The 22,805-nt window shown below is 39.9% G+C and overlaps 1 protein-coding gene across 2 annotated transcripts in view; it reads left to right on the forward strand.

Annotated features, from left to right (window-relative positions):
- Nucleotides 1-22,805, forward strand: part of DCAF5 (DDB1 and CUL4 associated factor 5) — a 95,512-nt gene that overhangs the window by 49,548 nt on the left and 23,159 nt on the right. For both annotated transcript variants that reach the window (XM_034769337.1, XM_034769338.1), the window contains exons 6-7: nucleotides 4,075-4,288; nucleotides 18,764-18,830. In XM_034769337.1, coding sequence (XP_034625228.1) covers nucleotides 4,075-4,288; nucleotides 18,764-18,830 — 281 coding nt within the window. The remainder of the gene's footprint in view (nucleotides 1-4,074; nucleotides 4,289-18,763; nucleotides 18,831-22,805) is intronic.

Raw genomic sequence — 22,805 nt, forward strand, 5'->3', positions numbered from 1 at the left:
GAGTTGTATTTACATTAAAGGTTAGCTTGCATTATGGGGGAATGTGAGGGCAGAGGTTTGGTGCTTTTGAGAGGCCTTAAATATACATTTCCATAGCTTCAGACTTCTTTTTAAGTATAACGTTAACCCTGAATTTCTTTCGGGCTTGACTGGTGTTTGAGATAAAATATTCTTTTAAAGTTTGTTTCCCCCAAGTTACTAAAACATTCACAACATTAAATCTAACAAAGTTTTTTGTTTTTGTTTTTTGTCAAATAACTTTGCAACCACTATGGGAGACTAATGCAAAGGTCTGTAAACCAGTTTCTATCTGCTTTAATGTTACGCTACTACTATAAAATGGCATTTTGGAATGTGTCTTTCATACAGCTGTCAGTGCATAGCAGTCGCAGCCATGGAAAGGTTACTATAAGAGAGTAGGTGGGGACAGTAGACTGGGAGAATTGTAGTGGGCTGATAATGAGTAGTGGCATGGGGCACTGGTGAGCACTATTATTTCTAGGTTGTATAGAAGTTGGTTTTGAGCAACATTCTTTTTAAAAAAAGAGAAAATCAGTAGTGATGCAAGGAGAAAGTTCAAAGAGCTGGTGTAGGGGACTCATCTGTGTTCATCAAAGGGGATGAGGGGGGGAAGGGAGTGTGTGGATTGTGAGGGGGAACAGATATAGTGAGAGAGATGGCCAGAACTGATGAAATGGAGGATGTGGCGAGATGACCTCATGGCGATGGATGGAATGGCCTTGTAAACTCTTAGTATTGAAAAATAAAACACTGTTTAAACATGAAGGTTTCTTCTAGGGCTAGTTAGTAAAAAGAAAACACAACAGTTTTCTTTTGTGACTGTGTGTGTGTGTGAGCTGCTTTTTGTAGATTTCAAGTTTTCATTTAAAAAAAAAAAACTTTCAGGTTTTTGGTGAAAATTTTTCAGTTTTTCCACAAAATGTTGAAATTTCCCCCTGAAAATGCTGACTTTTTTCTCTCATTTTCATGTAGTTTTTCACCAGACAAACCCCATTTCTCAACCTGCTCTTTTGTTTTCCCCCTCCCTTCTTAATAAACTAGCACTGACGTACACATGCAGCTTGAAATCTAGTCAGTGTTGTGGTTTTTTTAAAGCTGTCACTTCCCCCTCCTCCCTTTCCAAGAGATATCTATTTTTTTTTCTCCCCGGTTGGTTTATTTTGGGCAGGGGGAATACAACCCCACAAACAACAAGGGTGACTGACTGACTATACAGGGGAAGCAGTACAAACGTATGGAGGGAGGCATTTTTTTTCTCCCTCCTACCCTTTTTCATTGCTAGGCCAGGTCTAGGCTACAGACTTTTACCAGCATAGCTATGTTGGCTAGGGGTATGACAAGGCAAGATTTGTGACCAGCATAACTACGCTGGTAAAAACCCCTATTATACACACAGTTACACTGGCAAAACTGCACTTTTGCAGATACAGCTTTTTTTTTTTCTTTCTGTGATGTGTGTGGTTTGGATAAGCTACACTGGCAAAAGCACAGTTTTGCCAGTATAACTGCATCTACCTTAGGGGCTTGTCTACACTAGAAAGTTGTGCCACTTTAACAATACTGGCATAGATAAAGCAGTACAACTCCCTTTCGTGTGAACACAGTTATGCCAGTATAGCTGTTCCCTTATAGAAAGGGGGATAAGCTATACGGCATAAGGCATTTTTGTACCAGTATAACTGTGTCCATACTAGAGCTGCAATGGTATAACTACATTAGTTTAAAAAAAATCACATCCATAAGTGACATCATTATACCAGTACAAAATCTCTGTGTAGACCCAGGCCTACAAGCTCTTTGCTGATACAGTATAATGGTATAGCTACATGAGCAAAGCCTTCCAAATGTAGACCTGGCTCAGTGAATTCAAGACTATAGTTACAAGTGTTACTTGTAACACTTCTAGGTACTTTTGTCTTTTAAAAAAACAACTTTTTTCCCACTCAGGTTTGTTCCCTTCAAAAAGTAGGTTGGAAATGGTTTCAGCCTATGATGTTAGGTTTCCATACTACCATTGTCTCAGACTTCATAAAGAGGTCATTTACAAAGGAGGCTTTCAAGGGTTTGTAGGTTTAATATTTAGGAGTAAAACCCAGGATAAATTTTGAAAAGGGACTGGTGATTTTGGGTGCTTAAATTGATATCTTATGGGGCGGGGGGCTGATTTTCAGAAAATGCTGAGCACCTGTTCTCTGAAAATCAGATCCTTTTAAGCACCTTGGGTGCCCAACATGAGTCATTAGTCACTTTTGAAAAACATGTCTAGTTTCTTCATGGAAATCCAGCTCTGGCCACTGGGGGGGGGGAGGGGCGGGGGAAAACTGAGCCCATTTAAAATACATTAATAGGTTCTTCTTGACTCTAACTAAAGAGCAAGTATCTGTTCAGTTTTACAGTATATGTCATGAAACAAGACATGCTTAAACGTTTGTGGAATGCAGATTCCCTTCCATGGGGAGTGACTCACTTTTATAAAAGCCTTGGGCAGAGAACTATATCTGGAAATATGATGCGTTAAAATCTGAGTCAACTTCCTCTGAAAATATGTGACATCTGTACGCACATGTCTGTTAGCTACTGAGGGTGGACAAGATTTCACAGCTGTGTACAAATCAGTTGGTGGGGACTCCCCCAAACCCATGAACGAAAAGGTCTATCTCAGATGTTGTGGCAGGAGTCATTAAATCCCTTAAAACCAGACACAGAGCAAACAAAAGATTTTCCCCATCCATAGAATAAATATGCATTTTGGGGTTGAGGGATAGCTCAGTGGTTTGAGCATTGGCCTGCTAAACCCAGGGTTGTGAGTTCAATCCTTGAGAGGGCCACTTAGGGATCTGGGGCAAAATCAGTACTTGGGCCTGCTAGTGAAGGCAGGGGGCTGGACTCGATGACCTTTCAAGGTCCCTTCCAGTTCTAGGAGATGGGATATCTCCATTTAAAAAAAAAAAAAAAAAATTAAAGCACAAAGGAACCCAAGCCAACCAAGTTTCTATTATCCTGGGCACCTGAGGGAGACCAAGAGCTTGGCTTTCCCCTAAAGAAGAATCTTTAGGGTCTGGGAACACCAACACTCACTTTTGTCTTGGACACGTGAGCAAGAGTTGACATAGGTACACTTGTTGTGAGTAGCATGCTGGGTGAGGCTACAGACTTCTACCATGTAAGAATTTTAGGCAATAGTGTCCTATGTAATATAAGCTTTGCCTACTTAGCAGTATTTGTAGCTGACGCATGTTTGAGATTAGCTAACTCTTATCTTATGCTTTCTCATAATAACTTAACCTTAAAGTAGTCTTTTATTTAAGATACTTAGAGCTGATTGTCCTCACTAGCAGTCAACACAAACATTACCTGATGTGCTGTAGAGATGTAAACTGTAAATGGAAGCTGGAATGAGGGAATGGTCTGATCATCTACTTGTGGATAAAGAGCTGAAGCCTCCATCCTCCACCAGCATGGTAGCAGAAAAATATTAGCCCACACTAAATAGGGCACCAGATGAACCAAAAGATCTGAGTGCTGGCAGGGCAAAATCAAAAAGGCAAATAGCCCAACCCTACAACAACAGTGTGTGGTTTTTTTGTTTTTTAGTTAATAATTGTAATCATCTGTGTCTTAGAATTTGTCCCCATGCAGGGAATTCTATCTGCTGCACATGGCGGCAGGGAGGAGAATAAAATCTCTGTCAATTAAGCAAGTAGCACTAGCCTCTATCTCCAAACACCGTTCTAAACTGAGCACTTTTGCTAGCTTGTCATTCAAGCTTTGATTCAAATTTGCTGGGGAATGGGTGCTTTGAATGTTTTTCTGCAGAAATTGGGCAGAGAGAGACTTTATTCAGATGTATAAAATTGTTTATATTGCAGCATAATGAAATGACGACACCTGGAGCAAAGATCATTCTGCAGAATTTCCTCTTCTCTTTGAAACTCTGATAACTACACTGGGAGATCACACATGTATTTTAAAAAGTGAAATACAGTTGATACTCTTATGTACACTTTAAATTTCAGGCAGCCTGCCTGACTTGTTCTCTCTTCCCTATCGTAGTTCACTGCTCCGCTATGGTGGAAATCTGTCCCTTCAAAGTGCCATGAGTGTCCGATTCAACAGCAATGGAACCCAGCTGCTGGCACTGCGTCGGCGTCTTCCACCAGTCCTCTACGATATCCACTCCCGACTGCCTGTCTTCCAGTTTGACAACCAAGGTTACTTCAACTCGTGTACCATGAAGAGCTGCTGTTTTGCAGGCGACCGTGACCAGGTAATGGGCAAGTGGTGCCCCCCAAGCTCATGTGCTAATTACTCTGTGCAAAATTAGAGGCTTTCATGAGCATTTGAAAACAACTTTAAGAGCCTTCTCTGATTTGGGGGATATTACTGAATCCAGAACACATGTGGGGGGAAGAGGGGGAGTTGTCCTGTTGTAATACTACACAATTGTAAGTGAAAAATAATGCACACCAAGGGGTGTGGTAAATTCTACATCTGAATAAAGTAATCTAAAATTAGAAAATATGTTTTCAAAGGAAACATGTAAATTAGCTCTCTGAAAGGTCCATTTGATCAATTTTCAGACCTGTGAATTAGACAATATTGTGTAGGTCAGAAAACTAAACTTATTATTTAAAGCCAGAGAAACAGGCCGGTAAAATCAAACATTGTGGGTATTTAAAATTCTTTTTTCTCAACTTACATGTCAAATTTTATTATTTTACAAGTAAAAACGAATTTTTACAACTACTGGAACCACAAAACCTGCCCAGCATGTGAGATTTCCCCTGATATCAATAATAAAGATTCTGGAATCGGAACTTTAATTTCCCATGCAGGAGATAGAATAGTCTCTTGTAACTATAAGGGCTCAGGCATGAAAACCTCTTTCTGTTACTGAAGTAAGTGGATATGACTAAGAAGCATAGGGAGTAGGTATGTTTGTGCATTTCTAATCAGAGTGCACAGAAGCAGTACTGAAGGCAATTTAAAAATTAGAGGAGTTTGCCCCAAGGAAACTTAAAAAGGGCAAAGAAATATATTGCAGAAGCAAATTAACCTGTTATACATTTGGAAACATGCCACTTCTTATGGGTCCATAATGAACAAACCTAAAGATGACACTAACTAGTCTTTTTCCTCTAGAGGTCAGAGTAGAACTACAATTGAGACCCAGATAGACCTTTAGCATTATGCTTTTTGTACTTTGGGGGGGGGGGGGGGCACATACATTCATTACTTTATGGGAAGAATGTGGGCATTCTTCACTGGGCCTCTTCTTTGCCTTTTGGAAAACCCGATAGACAGGTTATCTGCTTCAGTTAGGAAGCTAGTATATAAGCATTAAATACAATATAGAATCTCTGAGCAATGGGAGATGCACTTCCTGATGAAATTTAGAGCAGGGAAGGAAAGAGGGAAGCTGAGACATAAAATGGAACATCAAGAGACAATTGGGGCAGTCTTCCAAAATGGCAAACTTTTTTTAGGGTGTTACGGAAAACCTTTCACTGGTGCCAAAACATGTACGTGTAACTTAATCTTTGGTGTGGGGAAGTCTGTTAACTGCAGAAATGTCAAATATTACTGGGCATACTAATCATACCTAGTACATCAGTCAACCAAACTGAAGGAAAACTGCAGTGACTTTTTTTCACCACTGATTTAGAGGACTCCAAAAATAATGAATTGGAATATGAAAGTTCAAGAAACTACACAGCAATAGTTAGAAGTAAGTAACTGGATATGTTTTAAAATATCCAGTGATAGGAATTGGACATGTAGGTACTGTCACTTCCAATAGGAATTGCATCCTGGTAGGGCATATCTAGACATGAAGATAAGAGCTAGAACCTGCAGCCAAATCCACAAGGGATACAGGACAGGAGACTTCTGCAGTTCTTTGTAAGGCAAATTCTGTACTTTGGCGGGTGTGTTGGAGTTCTTTGTTTTTGTGTGTTATGTGTCCATTCATGAAACCAGAAAAATTACAGAATTTACAGAAAAAAGGCTTGGAAATTTGCTCCCATCTGTTTATCTTGGAGTGTTATGCTGCATCCTATTACTGTAGTACCTTAGTGCCTTCCATGTAAAATCAGTAGCAAATGAGCCTTTTCCCTTTATGGGGTCAGAACTCTGCTTTGGGTGGGGGTTTGTTTTTGGAGGTAGGAAGATGTGAGGAAGGGTTTGAAAATAAAAGGGATGTTCAATTTGTGAGTGTCACTTAAGATAGAAAGGCATTCTCCAGCTGCAGCTCTCGTTTCTTGTCTGCTTAGCAAATACCAGAAGACAATATGTATGATTCAGGCCTTGTTTTTAATTTTATGTTCAAGACATCTTCAGGAAGTAACTCAAGATTTAATATTTTACATTATATGCTATTCCAATTTTCAATTAAAAATCCTGAGTATTGTACAAAAGTTGAGACCCTCTGACAAAGTTGTATTTGATTTAAAAGTTATACTCCTAAATGGAAAACATGTGGTTACCAAAGGCATACCTTAATAGGGAGTGAGATGGAGGTTGTGTTGAGGGGGCTGTACTTGAGAAATGAGTTCTATCGACTAAACTAGTGATTTTTTTTAATTTCGACTTTGGGAGCTGGGGCAGGAAAGAGACCATTCTAAGGGGTCTCAAAGATGAAGCATGAGGTACGGAACAAGTCATAAACATATTAGCAAATGATCGTGCAAAACCAGGAAAAAAACATGGAGGAAGAAAAGTAAATTTATTGACTGTTTAGAGATGGGGAAGAGGCAGATTTCCATGTCTTTGTCCTCCTTTATATTATTCACTAGTTAGCTTAGTTTTACATATATATTGGGCTGATAGCTGAATATAAAGGTTAATTCCCACTAGAAAGTATAAAATACACTCTTCATTGTACGGCAAAAGTCCTAAATAACCAACATTGCTAAGAATGTAGTTTTGGTTAACAGAACTTGTAGATGATTCTTTGTCCAGACAGTGATGAAGATAGAAACTGCTAGAGAGTTTCATGGCCATCAGGCTCTACAGGTGTTCTTGTGTTTATCTCTTATTATTTTATAGGGCTTTGTGCTCTGGAATCCCATTCTCTCTGATAGACTCTGTTAACCATCTCATGGAACAGGGATAGAAAATGCTGTAATATTTGTCATTGAGAATGGGAACCTGCTGCAAGTGATTTGCATGCAGGCAAATGGTATTAAAGCAGGCCTGCTGCTAGTAAAATAGAAGCCTAATGTCGATGAGTTAGTATCCTTGTTCCTTGAAGCTGTAAAAAGTAGAAATGTTCATTCTTTAGCCTCACTATGAAATTGCTGAACTAAAAATCATACAAAATATAAACTGAATCTCAATCATTACTGAAATTGAGAGAAATGATATAAAAGTGCTTCACTGGTTTGCGTTCCTATTGGACTTAGATATTTTGGGCACGTAGGCTGTGACAAGAACATATCCCTTTTGTTGGGTAGAGGCTAGTTAACCGTGCTTCTTTCTGTGCCCTTGGTTACAGGCCTTTGTGTTCCTATGAAAGCATCTGAATCATTCAAGTCTGAACACTAACATAACCGTTGTCCTTACGAACCTGTTGAAATAATAAACAGAATATGCAAGATTTTTCCCAGAAATGCCAGACCTTCAATCTAGTTTGCTCTAAATATCTGCATTCTTTTTAGTTGTGTTTTTTTTAATCAATCCATAATGAATTTCCATTTGTTTGGATTATACCGGATGATGATATTAGGGCCAGATTCTGCTACCCTTACTCATGTTGAGTGGTGTATTACTCTTCTTCAAATACCTAGGTTCTTATGGTGACCAAAGTCCAAATGAAAACTTTTATTGTTTGGATCCACACAAAATTCTGCCCTTGTCCTAGGTATTAAATATGAATACACTGTTCGCATGCCACTTACTAAGAAGACTCTCCTCTTCCTTTTACAGGAGCTCTGATCTTGGTCAGTGAATGAACACAATATAGTGTCTTGTTTGCCTTAATTAGGAGCTCAACTCAGCCCAGCCTAGCTGCTCACACACCCACAGAAGAAAATAAGGAGTGTGGGGAAGGCAGATTGAATAGGCCCAACTTTGGCCTTAGTTACACCAATGAACCCTATCAACTTTAGAGGGACTGCCTGGGTTTAAATGAAGAGCACAGTTTGTCCCAGTACATATACATTTAGTGGAAGGCATTTGTATCTTAGTATTGGGTGGTGGTATAAAACCTGAAGATAGATAAACTTCCTGCTCATGATTCCCAGCTACAATATGTGGTGCAAATGAACAGAATGCCAATAACCAACTTTTATTAATAAAATATACAGCTGGTTGTTGCTTGTTTCAATAAAAGGGTTAATTTGTATCCTGTGAATAGAACAAAAAGTGTCTTGAATCTATGGCATGCCCTCAGACATTACATCACCACTCAGCCTCTTCTGTTGACATTACACTGAAGGGGAGTTTCAGGAATGCATAACTTGCTGTACTGCAGACTGTTCAGACTCCCTATAAAGTTACAGCTTTCGTTATGTTTAACTCTGCACACTAAACTCTGGTTGGGGATAATATGATTTATGCCCATCAACTAATCAAAACATCAGCACTGCTCTCTCCCAAACAGGATTAGTTATATGGTTCCTAAGCCCCATAAATGGGGGGGTGTTGCTGTGGTATAGAAATCTAACTTTTGTTGTACTTTCCTGCATGCTTTCTAGTTAAAATGAATTTGTTTGAGGCAGTGGTACTTCAGTGTCTAATTCTTTAAAAATTAAAGGAGCGTTTTCCTCTCTAAAGAGTACGTGTAAGCTTTTCCTGTGTGAAAGGATGCCGGAGTATGAACCATAGCGCATAGCAACTAATTTCTGTTGCAGCATCAGGCCTTGAAATGTAAAGGACTCAGTGTGCAAATATGGGTTTTTTTGGGGGAGGTGGGGGGGTTGGACAATTCCTTACATAAAAAAGAATTTAGTGTCTTACTAAATTTTGCAGAGATAAAATTGGTGTCTGTCAGCTTGCTGAATGGCTGGTCTTCATTGGTAAAGATTTTTTTATTTATCTTAAAAGCCTGTATTTGGAACTGAGCTTTGTATATAGAAGTTGAAGAAACACAATTCCACAGCCAAACATTGTCACTTTCAGTGTTTGCCATCCCATCCCATCCCAAAAGAGACTTCGTGGGATCTGAGTCTCAGCAGAAGTGATAGAGAATGCCCCCTTTGATTCTGCTGACTCCCCCTCGTCTCCCTGCAACCTTCCTGCCCTGTACATTTCTTCTCCCTCATTTCTTGCAGACCTTTGTAGGAGAGCTTTAGTCCCCTGGCCACTGAGGTCAGCACAAAAGGAGCTGTGCTCCTATTAGGCTCTGCAGGCAAGGAGCCCTGATTTCGAGTACTTTCAGAGGTTTGCAGAATTGGAGCTTCTTTTATGTATACTTTAGGAAATCTACAGTGTAAAGACTTCTCTCATCAGGATGATGGGTGTGGTCTGGTCTATGCTTTAAAAAAAAAAATTACCTGTTGCTAACAAAATAGGGGCCAGCGATGGGTACAGCTGAACTGGTACTGAATGCTGTTTAACTGCAAGTGTAGACAAGGACAAACTGTGTTCAGAATCAAGCTTAAAATCTGCCCTTTTCTAGATGGATAGTGATAAGAAGGCTAAGAATTTTGTATTCTCATAATTAATAGAATTTTGTAGTCACTGGGTTCAAGAGAGCAGGAAAAGCATGCAGGATGCCTGCAGCTGTAGCAATGTTCAGAAATAGTCTACATCTACCCCTCTTCCCCTCCGCGTGCATAGAAACTTCTTCTTTGTTTTCTTTTGGACATAGTGGGAATATTTTCCTTGCTGCAGAAATCTGCAGTCATAGATTTTCAGCTACTTCGCCTGGTGATTAAAAATTCAGTTTTACTATGCAGTGAGTCTGCAAAATATTGATTGATAGGTTTTGATGACAGTTTTGTATGACAGGTCTTTAAAATTGCTCCATGGACACTCAGTTGCTTTTAAGATTGGGGTGTGTATTGGGGGTGGGAGTAATGGTTTGATTTGAATTTTCAGTGCAGTTCCGTATTCTCTGTTACACAGCCATCTGGCTTTTCTTGTCCAGTCAGTACAGTTCATTAGACCAGCATGTCTCTTACTGGGCAACAATCGATCAATTACTGCAGAGAAAGCCTTTGGGGATCTGTGTAAGTTGATCAGCACATGGTTAACAACAATAGTTGATAAATGTTTCCTTCTCCAACTGTTTTAATTGGACAAACATTTGTATGCTTTGTAAACATTTATGTAAATGTTATAAATGGAAAAGATTCTTCTCTGCCCTTGACTTGCTCCTTGAGGATAAGGGGAGGTTTTAAGTCCTGTTTAATTACTTAACATGGCTCAAACATGGGGTGGGGGGCGGGAAACCAGCTGGTTTCAGGTTAATAGAATTGTGCTGGTTAGTGTGAAAAAGGATAACTTTTTTTTTTTTTTCTTTGAAGCCAGTGTTTTTGTTGTTACCATAACACTGAGGAGCCCCCTGTGCTGGGCACTGTACAAACACTGAACAAAAACATGGTACCTGTCCCTAAAAGTTGACAATCTAAGTATGAAACAAGGCAATAGATGGATACAGACAGATCGATGGGGGTGTACAAGGACACAATAAGACAATATTGGCAGGCTTTATGAGTAGTGGGTCTCGTGCACCAGCAGCCTAATCATAGTCAAATTTGTGTGTTGAAAATCTCTCTCTCCTCTTGGTCACACTACATAGGCCTGCATGATTTTCAGTATGTCTTGTGCCTTGTCCACACCCGTGGCACAGCCATGTTAATGGAATTGGTTTTCAATATTAACCAAACTTAAAAGCCATTTTAGGACGCAAGGCAAACTTGTACAGTAGATTGGGGGCAGCGGGGGAGAGGGGGCTTGTGAATTTTCAAAGGCAGAATAGGTGTGTTGCATAAATCCTATATATTTTATTCATAAAGGGCAGGGTCTTGCTTTCTAAAGTGAGTCTTGGAAGGCAAAAATCCCCACAGAAGAGTCATCAGACTTGTATTCTTTTTAGTCTTAGTCATGAATTTTATTTTGGTTTGTTTATATGCTTTTTACATAGAATGGCTTGGTTTCCTTTTGTTTGATCTTCTAGAGGGAAAGGTAGATTTGATATCTGGACTCAGGGAAAGAGATGGTGAAGCTGGGAAAAAGGCACTTGTTACCTCAGGAGTACAGATAAGTTTCATTAAGTAGCAAATGTACAAATGTTCGCTTGACTGGGGACTGAAACTTGTATAAAATCCCCATGGGGGGTTAAGGTCAGTATAACTAGTATAACTAACTATTTTTCACACCCCTGAATGACATAGCTATACTGAAGTAAGTGTGTAGTGTAGACCTGGCCTTTAGCTATGACACTGAGTACATTTCCCAGACCTGAAGAAGAGCTCTTTGTAAGCTCGAAAGTTTCTCTTTCACCAACATAAGTTAGTCCAACAAAAGATATTACCTCACCCACCTTGTCTTTCAAATATCCTGGGACTGACATGACTACATCACTACATACAGCTTTCTATTTATAAGTTTTTCTAATTCTAACAAATACTTCTAGGAATAATTTCTACCTGCCTCTCTCCATACTTTTGATTGGGTATACGAACTCCCCATTGAGACAGGGTAAGAAGGGGTTAATAGTCTGCCCTGGATACAGGTATTAAATCAGCTCTACTCCACAATCATAAGTGTCAAGCCAGGCCCTTTGGCTGGAGTTAGTAATAGGGAGGGAACAGTTATGAGGAGAGAGGCCTCAGAAGTGGCTGCCCTGATGAGGAAAACTCATATTGAGAGGCTTAAAGGGAGCTGGGTTCACGGGACTGCGGACTACAGCCAGGCATGGAGACAACGGTCTTGTGTGTGGAAGGGAAGGCTTGGTCAACAAACTGGTCTTGTCTTTCAGGGAAAGAGGGGAGCCTAGAATATGAACTATTTTTCCTGTCAGGCAGTGGTATTTTCCTGAGGGTTTTACTTTAATTTTTTTTTTATTTGGAGACATTTCCCCCAACTAATTCCATAGACATATCCTTATTTTTGTCTCAGCTGTGGCCAGTAGGCATTCTGCTAATATGACAGTGACACAGTACTGAAAACAGGTCCTTGATAAATACCAAATTCTCCTGTTGCTTGCACAAGTGCATATTTTGTACACACAAGAAATGTGGAATTATTACAATAATTCCAGTGAAATTGTAAAGTAGATGTCCGTCAATTAATATTCTCCATATGAAAAATATCTCCTTTGTTATCCATTTGAACCTGCCCTGTAGTTCTCATATCATAGGACTGATTTAATATAATGGAAGACCTAATGGAAACTACAGATTTTTTTTTTATTTTTTTTTTTTAGAACAAAGTGTGGGTTGAGATGGATATAGAATACTGCTTATCAAGTGACCCTTCCTTACACACATACTTTGCTTTAATCAGTATAGCTGAATAACCATTTCATGGGGATAAGAGAAAGTGGAATTCTCAAATTCTTCATGTAGGAAATGTAGATTGCAAGATACGGAGAGCTTTCCAACAGACGACAATAGGAAAATAAAGACCTGAAGGCCGTAGGATTCTAGAATGTGCTAATGTTTGTTGTTGTGTGACTGCAGCAGCAAAGATCAGATCTCAACTTGTGTGTATCGCCTGTGGTGGGGAGGTGGGGGGGAATGGGAGGAGCTGCAATGGACCAAAAGAAGAACACACAAGTCTAGAAGTAACTCTGCCAAAGTCCTAGTCATTGTTAATTCCAAGCATTTTATGCATACTTACAGCTCTGAGAATGAATCCATGTGTTCTTCTGCAGCAGGTATTAACCGCACCTGAGAGTTTTCTTCCTTCTAAGGCAACTTCTGAATCAGCAACTTGTAGTCATTTGGAAGCCTTTTCCCCTTGTTGTTGCTAACAGCATAGATGGAGGCTGATCCTTCATAAGAACATCTGTACTGGGTCAGACCGATGCTCAGTGTAGCCTAGTATTCTGTCTTTCAGGATAGTGGCCAATGCCAGGTGCTTCAGAGGGAATGACCAGAACTGGTAATCATCAAGTGATCGATTTCCCCATCGCCCATTTCCAGCTTCTGGCAAACATCCTTGCCCATTCTGGCTAATACCCTTTGATGGACCTATCCTCCATGAAGTTATCGAGTTCTTTTTTGAACTCTGTTATGGTTTTGGCCTTTACAACATCCTCTGGCAAAGAGTTCCACAGGTTGACTGTGTGTTGTGTGAAGAAATACTTCCTTTTGCTTGTTTTAAACCTGGTGCCTGTTCATTTCATTTGGTGACCTCTAGTTTGTGTTATGAGAAGGAGTAAATACACTTCCTTATTTACTTTCTCCATACCAGCCACGATTTTATAGACCTCAATCATATCCCGCCTTAGTCATCTCTCTTCCAAGCTGAAAAGTCCCAATCTTATTAATCTTTCCTCATATGGAAGTATTCCATACCATTAATCATTTTTGTTGCCCTTTTCTGTAACTTTCTAATTCCAATATATCCTTTTTGAGATGCGGGGACCAGATCTGCACACAGTATTCAAGATACGGGCTTACCATGGATTTATATAGAGGCAATATGATTTTTCTGTCTTATTATCTATCCTTTTCCTAATGATTCCCTTTAAAAGAATGAAATACTTAATTATGTGCTTATTCTTAGCAAATACTTTTCTGTTAATGGCACATGTGAACATTCTGCATGTTAATATCTACCGTAGTGATCAGCTACTGCAGCAAAAAATGCAGACTATGAAGCAGGTGTTTTTAACATTGGTGGAGGCTTCTCCTCCCAAACATCTGAGCATGTGAGCTCTTCCCTCAGTGACTGGCCTGATTCAGAAGTCACCACTATTTCAATAATCCTCTATTTGGGGGCCCACCATTTATCTTTTCACTATTTCCTACCACCCTCATGATTCATCACTGCTGGCTTACCTCCATGATCCTCATCAGTGTTACTCTACAAATCAGCTGGTAGAAGATACTCTGTTAGGAGTTAGTCTTGCCCATTCCCTTACAATCTAAGATCCTTGGACCACATATAAAGTGGAGTCTAAGCTGACATAACATTGCTTATATGTCTCCTTCAATGGGTGCCTTTCTTTAAACCAGCTTAGTGGCTTTCTGACACTTACCAACATATAACCATGGCGCTGTGTTCTACAGCAGTATTAATTCATTCTGTCATGAAATATACTTCATTCCTATTCCTATCCCCCAATACCACATGCAACTATGGTTCATTGAAATACTAATTGAAGTAAAATTAATTATTTTCAAAAATAGATGTCTAAACAAACCTGGACAGGTGGCCCATTTACACGCCCCAGGCTTTGGCTCCAATGCTCTTGTACAGACAGCACAGATCAGAACCTCCTTTTCTCTCTGAATGTGCCAGAGACACGGGGAGATTGTTGATGGCTTCCGCAGCTCATCTTCCTTTTTAAGCTTCAGTTGCTGCATTGTTCTTCAGCCAGTGCAGCTCACATGCCTACACTCCTGGCTGCTCCCCAGTCCCTGACTGTAAACTGGACTCCAGTTCTGGTTTCCTGACCCCTGCTTCATGGCTCCATGCAACAGTGTAGGGAGCATGCTCTGTAATCCAGTTAACTGCTATTGTGAGGAAAGCTGGAAAACAAGAGACAACTATAGGGAGATCCTGTCAGGGCAAGGAGATATGGAGGGGTGGGAGGTGGGAACGTTGGCTACTGGCTTTGACGGCAGCAAAATGGCAAATTCTGTGACAGAAATGCTGAATTCTTGGCATCTTCTAAAATGTGGCTTTTTACTCCTACCCAAAGTCCATGGGGTTCTGATCTCCCATCACTGAGCTATTGGTTCAAGCTGTCTGCAGACTTGTGCAGGTGACTCTTCAGTTTACACTACTAACAGCTTTTGATGGCTATCACTAGGCACAACTCACTATTTAAAATGAAAACTGGGACTCGGGTACATCTGTCTGTGGCAAGAAGTGAAGTCTGTGGCAAATTCTGTAGCTACAGGCTACATCATACCATGTACGCACCCACATGCCTCCCTTTGGAATTTGGCCCACTGATTCTAAAGTAAGTTTAAGCTTGTGCAGCTTCATCAATGGGAAAGAGGACTATAGCATGAAGTGAATGATTAGCAGGAAAGTTTTAAAAAGAGTAACTTTAAAAAGTAGGAGAGGAGCTTTTAACTTCCTCTTCCAGCTCCTTGGCATGCAAGTTATGGCAAGTTAGACTCCCTAAAACTTGGACTGCTAGACACCACCACGTACGTAGCCTCAGTTTTTCCCTTTGTTACTAGGTTCCCAAAGAAGTTTGCTCCCAAACCAGACTCTTAGCATAGCTGCAGCCTGATGCATTTTGAAGTTTCCAGGCGGGCTGTATGCATCTGTTCTATTCTTTACAAATGGTTTTTCTTTTGATTTCTTTTTCCCTTTCCCCTTAAAAAAATAAATCTGAAACTAATTCCTTCTGGTTATTCTTTTGTAGTACATATATTATGTAAAGCAAGACATGAGGTGCTGGGTATGACAGTGATTTTGGTAGAGAGGGAAACTTGGGGCATTATTGTTCAGCATCAGATGTTTCCTGATAGAAGTATTTGTTTAGTTTTCTCTTGGACCATTTGCAGGGATATTTTGTCATTTTATTTTCAAACTAGGACCATCTTTCCCCTGTGCTGAGCAGTTTCTGCTTTGATTACATTCTGGGGTAGCAAATGTTGATAAGATGGCAACCCTTTGTATAATTTAAACAACTACAAAAACAACAACAAAACTTTCCATGTAGCCTTTTCTTGTGTAACAAATACCATTTGCAGAACTGCTTTGTTTCTTGAACTGTTTTTGTTTGGGAGGCTGCCTGCATAAGCCCTAATTTATGTAGATCTGGCACAGTCGCCGAGCCTGCTGTGGGCTAGCACTTATAAGCTGTCATATGAAAGGGAACCGCTTATATTCCTGGCACCACTAGGTCATTTTGGCACTGGTAAGCTGCCTAAGTGCCTGAACATGTTCGCTTGTAGGAATTACTCTTTGGAGTGCTTGGCACTGAAAGGAAGGGTTTCTAAGCAATACAGAACTAGTGCACACAAGTTTTGTAAAGCAACTGATGTTTGATCCATGCTCCTTCACCTCAGTAAATAGGCAATTTGCAATTGTAGATGCTTACTCATACCCATATAGTTTTAAAATTGGAGCTGTGAGGAGAAAAGAATAGTTGGTTGCATTGTGTCGGTGGGGGGGAATGTGAGGGGATTCCAGAGGTCTGATGCATTGTTGTGGCAGCACATATTTTACCTGTAAAATAACTATCATATTCACAACCTTGTAAAAATTGTATGTTTCTCCATGTCGTTTGGCTTTATTTTTGTTTCTTAGTCCTGTGTTAAGATCACCGAACCTGTCTCTTCACAGCCTGCTATCACTCTGCCTGATGAGTTTGTTTATCCCTGGAGAATGGAAACCAGTTAAACTCAAGCCAGACAAGTAGAGCTTATCTTCTGTCAGGGGTCAAGAAAAGGCCAAATTTTCTTTCTCTCTCACTCACAAAAAATGTTTGATTTTTTGAGGGGGGGCTAGATTAATCAGATTTTCACCAATTTAAATGATTCTTAAGTCAGTAGACTCAACAGAGTTACTTTCAGTTTACATCAGGGTAATTGAGACCAGAATCTGCCCCTTTGTCCTTAGTTTACATGCCCTGTTGTCCATCATCTGAGATTAAGGTAAATGAGTCACAGAGCAGATTGTTGGAAGATATGGTAAGAGGTATTTTTTGTGTTCCCTGGCAACTGGAAGGCAGTGAAATGTTCTTTTTCAAATGTCCCCTTGTCACTGTGATGGGTTGGACCCCTTAGGATGCCACCTGATGTGTTGAGATACCACTGAGCCCACTTGTTATGCCAGCCTGGGACCCTTTTTACCTGTCTTGCTGAGCCAGGCTATTAAGCCTCCTCCAGCACACACACAAGCAGGGCCACACCCAACTGCATGATGAAACAGACACTGAGATCAGTTCTGGGAAGGCTCAGTTTAAGGGACGTGCCCCAGCACTCAGGTGTCCACCTCCCTTGGGGTGCAGACCCAAAGGCATATTATGAAATCCGCCTCCTCCCTCAATGTGGAGGAAGGTATGCACAACTCCTTGCCCCCCTCCCCCCAGTAGAAATTACAGAAACTGGGTTTAATAAGAAACAAAACAAATTTTATTAACTATAAAAGGCATATTTTAAGTGGTTAAAGGGGTAGCAAACAGAACAAAGCAGATTACTAAGCATATAAAACCAAACACGCAAACTAAGCTTGTTTCACTAAAGAAATTGGTTATAAATAGTAATTTCTTACCCTAGATTTTGTTGCAGGCAGATTACAGAAAGTCTTGAAAGACAGCTACACTGGTCTCCAGTTTGAAACCTCAGTTAATATTACTCACAAGCTGGGTGCCCTTCCAGCTTGGACTCAACCCTTCTCCCCTCAGTTCAGTTCTTGCTTCCAGGTCTTTTTCAGTGTCTCTTAGGGTGGGGAGGCAGAGGAGAACCTCGATGTCACTCCCCTGCCTTATATAGCACTTGTATGGTGGGAACCCTTTGTCTCCCAGTGGAAGAACACTGGTATTCCAAAAGGTGCGTCCAGTACCAGGTGACTCAGACCCATGTCTCTGCAGAGCTGTGGCTGCCATTACTTGTAGGCTGTCTGGAGTGTCCACAGGAAGCCTAAGCTCTTTCACAGTCCATTGTCTCTGCTAATGGCCCATTAGCCCTGTCTGGCTTTTCCATTGTTGTACCTGAAGGACTAATTGGGGTTAACACCCAAAGTAACACATTTGAAATACAGATACATAATTAATATTCCTAACTGCCGATACAGAAATGATACTGGCATACAAATTGGATAATCACATTCAATAAATCATAACCTTTCCAATGATATCTCACATGAGCCATCTTGCATAAAGTACGTCGGTTATGTCCTATTCATATCATAAGCATATTTTCATAAAGAATATGGAGTGAAACATCAGTCAGACTGAATCTTTGCACTATGCAAAGTAGGGAATACATAAAGAAATGTGCATTGTGCCTTTGTGTACATATAAAGCATTTGTTCATCCATTATAGGCTGCTGAAAGGAGGGGCCGTTTGTAATCACCTCCCCAGCAAAACTATAAGCCAAAAAAAGTACTGTATTGTGATAAACTCGTATTTGCGGCGTTGGCTGAAATTTAAGAAGAGAGAGCTAGATTTGGTCATTTTCCTTCTACTGAATAATAGCAAGATGTTTCTTGGCAACAGTGAGTGACTTTTCATGGTAATCTTCTTAAAGGTATCAGTGGTGCAGGGTGGTTGAATATATGGCACATTCTAGATGCTTGTGGTGTCTGAGGATGAAGAATTTTGAGTTTAGGAAAGGGTGAGAGCTTGAAGTTCAGGGTGGTTGGGTCTGGGATTTTGGTCTGGATCCATCTCTGCTTTGGAGGCTAGACTGCATAGCAGACCAAAAATAAAACCCGGACAGCAGACACTTGCTTGGAACTCTCGTCCTTTTGTGTCCAGAGTTCTGAGATTCCTAGCTGGGGCAGCAGCCTGTCCAGACACACACAGAAGTAAAACTTTGAAGTTCTAAAAGTCATGACCAAACAGCTGGAAGTCTCTCAATTCACTTTTAAGAAAGAGAACCTAATTCAAGTGATGCCTCACCTGTAATTTGCTTTATTTATTTTTATTTCTAATAGTACATCCTCTCTGGCTCTGACGACTTCAACTTATACATGTGGAGGATTCCTCCGGATCCAGAAGCAGGTAAGTTTGTATGTGGAATCTGACGAATACTAGTGTTTAAATACTAGTTACCTCTCAAAATATTGCACAATATCATACTGTATTATAGATTGAGGCCAGAAGGGACCCTTGTATACTCTGTTCTAGCCTGACCTTCTGCATAATGCAGGCCCTAGAACTTCACCCAGTCTCTCCATTGCATTGATCCCAATAATTTGTGCTTAATCTAGAATATAACTTTTTGGAAAGACGTTGACTCTTGATTTAAAGACGTCAAGTGTTTGGAGAATATACCACTTCTTTTGATAAACTGCTTCAGTTATTAACCCTCACTGCTGAAAATGTGTACCTTATTTGTATTGAATACAATTAAGTATGACCTGTTGTGCTGGGGGGCACGGATCAGCATTCACTTGCACTCCCCATCAGTACTTGGCCCAAGTCGGGGAAGTTAATGATCCAACCAGCTAACCAAATTCGGTGATGAATCCTGGTCACGTGCCACCTGAGGCACATTGCACATCCGCTAATAAGAAGACGACTTCCTGTGCTACAGTTACATAGTAATGCAGCAGATAATTTGCCTTAAGTAAAGTGCCAAGTTTTTATTTTATTCTTAAAAGCTGGTCAGGTACAGTGAATTATGAGAGCTAGCTGCTATTAGGAGAGTAGGTCATAAAAGGCTCAGCAAACTGGAGAACTTTGGAGAAAATGAAGCCTCTTAATTTTGGACTGGTTATTAAACTTGATTCTGTATAATAATCTATTTTATTGGGATACAAAACTGATGACTATGTTTAGACCATAGAAATTTAAAGATATTAACGTCTCTTTACCAGGATTATATGGATTTGTCCTGCCTTTTCCTTTGACTTTCTCATCCTTTCTCTAGGAAATCACTCTCCTCAATTTCCTGTGTAACTTTTTGGTTTAAAACAGCTATTTGAAATTAATAAGAGAAAATGTGTAGATTCCAAATTACACTTTTATATTCTAAAATAGGCCTGTTCATATACTCTTCCTTTACTTTTCGGTCAGTTCCTGGATTCAGGATATTGCATTTCTCTGGCAATGGATGCTGATGGCCCTAATATCTAGAGGATCCATCCCTCTGTTAGTTGTCTTCAGCTATTGGCTGTGAACCATGCAATTCTGAACTTGGTGCTGAGCAGATGAGCACCTGTGTACAAGGGCTGATACCTAGAGTTCGCACAAATTAAAATGTCATGTTAGTCAACATTTTCCTGTCCATTCTTCCTGTAACTTGAGGGTGGGAGTAGTATAAGATTTCAACACTTCAGTTACAAAACGAATTGCTTAATGTCAAATGCAGTAATGATCAGAAAATCACAAGATAGACTATGTATGTCTTGATCTCCTGTAACCTGAGTGGTTCCCTTTTTGGAAGAATTTAGCTGAGCTCATACTCTTGCTGGTAAACCATTCCTATCTCATATAGGCATCACTTTATTTGCTGATATTATGCCACTCCCTGGAGGAGGCCCAATTTAACTGTCCTGTGCTGCTAATCTGTTTTTAAACCCCGATGCATTTTAATGTATCCAGTGAACATTTCCAGAATTTTGATCTGACAATGACTCTTCAAGATTTTCATTAGTAATAGTGGGGCTATTATACATCTTATGGATATTGGCTTCTGTGGTAACTAATTTGCCAGCCATCCAGTTCATCTAGGATGAACTGATCTGTAGTTATCTGTCTTCTTCACTCACCTCTTCTTCCAACCTAAGAGGGAGTGGGGGAATTCTCCAGAATTTATGTAGCCTTCTTTATTGTGATGAAAGGTACTTTCTAAACCGGCAAGGCAGTTTTTTCAACCCAGTGAGTAGGGTTTGACTACAAAAATTACCGACATTTACATTAAAAAAATCTCCTTCCACAGGTGTGCTGAGGCCTTTTTCACCTCACCCCACCTTAGCTAATACAGGAAATTCCCTCATGCTCCGTTTCTGGCCTCCAATACGAGTCTTAAGAAGTGTCTGTATGCCCATGATCCAATAAGGTAGAGTGAGGGCAATCATAAATGTTATGAACTAAAGTTGTACTGTTCTAATTATTGGTATTTTTAGTAAAGATATGACTACAGCTGAGTTATGACCCTCTTCAATTGATTTGAGACATAATATTTCTATTAATACATATTTAAGGGAGCAGTACTGATGATTTGTGTATGATATGGTACCTTTCTCTTGCAAGCCTGAAATTGCTTTACAGAATTACTAGGTAAGGAGAACTTCACTCATTACCAAAATGTAGCCACATCAAGGGTGGAAAGTGATGATAGCTATTTAACAGCTCACAGCATCATCCCACAGCAGATTAGAGGAGGCAGTAAAGAATACACTGTTCAAATAGAACTGCATTTACCTCAGAGTTACGAACTGACCGGTGAACCACATACCTCATTTGGAACCGGAAGTACACAGTAGGGAAGCAGCGGAGACCCAAAAAAGAATAGAAAAACCAACAACAGTAAAACTACTAAACTTTTTTTTAAAAAAAGAGGGGAAACCTTGTCAAATTTTTGTAAACTAAGGAAACTTTCTATGCTTGTTTCATTTAAATTAAGATGCTTAAAAGCAGCATTTTTCTTCTGCATAGCAAAGTTTCAGAGCTGTATTGAGTCAATGTTCAGTTGTAAACTTTTGAAAGAACAACCATAACGTTTTGTTCAGAATTACAAACATTTCAGTGTTACAAACAACCTCAATTCCCCGGATGTTTGTAACTCTGAGATTCTACTGTATGTGGAATGCAACTACTTGTGTTGGCATCTTTCCAGGACTCTGTAACAAACTCTGCTACTCTTGCAAATAATTGTAGTTTAGAGATGTTCTCCCAGTGGATAGGCTGGGCCATTCCCCACTCCACAGTAAGTTCTCCAGTGATTTGTTCAGCCTAGTTTTAAATGTCCCACACAATGGGGCTTTCATTGCTTACCTTGAGAGTCTTATGTCACAATAGAATAGTTCTTTAAAAGTTAGGAAGCTTAGAAGCATTTTTCCAACTTTCTCCCTGTATGTTTGATTATTTTTAATAGGGATAATGTAATATATATGTATAAGTGCCAGCGATCACACTTCCTTCACCCTTTTCCCTCCCTCCTTGAAGATGGTGGAACATTTGTTCCCATGCTTCCCCCACATCTCCAGTTCCTATCCAGTTCTCAGTTACTTTTCAGAAATAATCATCAATGGCTTGGTGAGTTTTTTTAGCTAATTCCCTCATTAGAGCTATGGACTCCTCATCGAAGGATACAAGTGGGCAGAGCCTCAGTTTTATCTTTCTTCTGATGGATAGCATTTCCTGCAGCACGGGGCACCCTAGCACCATGCTGGGACATTGAATTTGGTTAGCCAAATAAATGACCAGTATTTCTACAAGTTTCTATTGGCAGTGAGGAAGGCTGAAGCGAGATGAGATGTAGGCCCCGCCCATGCTGCTCAGCAAAACTGTTAAAACCTTGTTTAACTGTTTGTGGTTTTTCAACAGAATTTACCAAATCGTGTGTGTGTGTGTGTGTTTTAAATATCACTCCAAGAAGCTGTTTTAGCAACAGGAATTTTATTATTATTTTGTGGGTTGGAGAAGGTGATCAGATGATCACTGAGTTATTTAATTGAAATAACTGTTACCAGACTTTTGAGCTGCTTAATAAATCAGAACAGCAAACTGCATTCCCAAATCTCTCTTAATACCATCTTTGACTATAACTCTGTAACAGCTGGCAGTAACAGGCCTGTCATTGTGGTCCAGTTACTAAACTAATTATGGCAATTTTCAGCATGACTTATGCAATTTTTCTTCCCTTTTTTGCAATGTCATTGCAAATGCAAACAGCTCTTCATGCTTGAAGTATTAGATGGCAAGATTTTATTGCATTGGAGACAAGTTTGTGTTTTAAGCTCTCAAAGTCCCAACATGATTAGTGGAACTTACTTTTTATTTTTATTTTTGGGGGGAAAGTGATCTAAT

The sequence above is a fragment of the Trachemys scripta genome, chromosome 4 (assembly GCF_013100865.1).
Source record: "Trachemys scripta elegans isolate TJP31775 chromosome 4, CAS_Tse_1.0, whole genome shotgun sequence".
Lineage (NCBI taxonomy): Eukaryota > Metazoa > Chordata > Testudines > Emydidae > Trachemys > Trachemys scripta.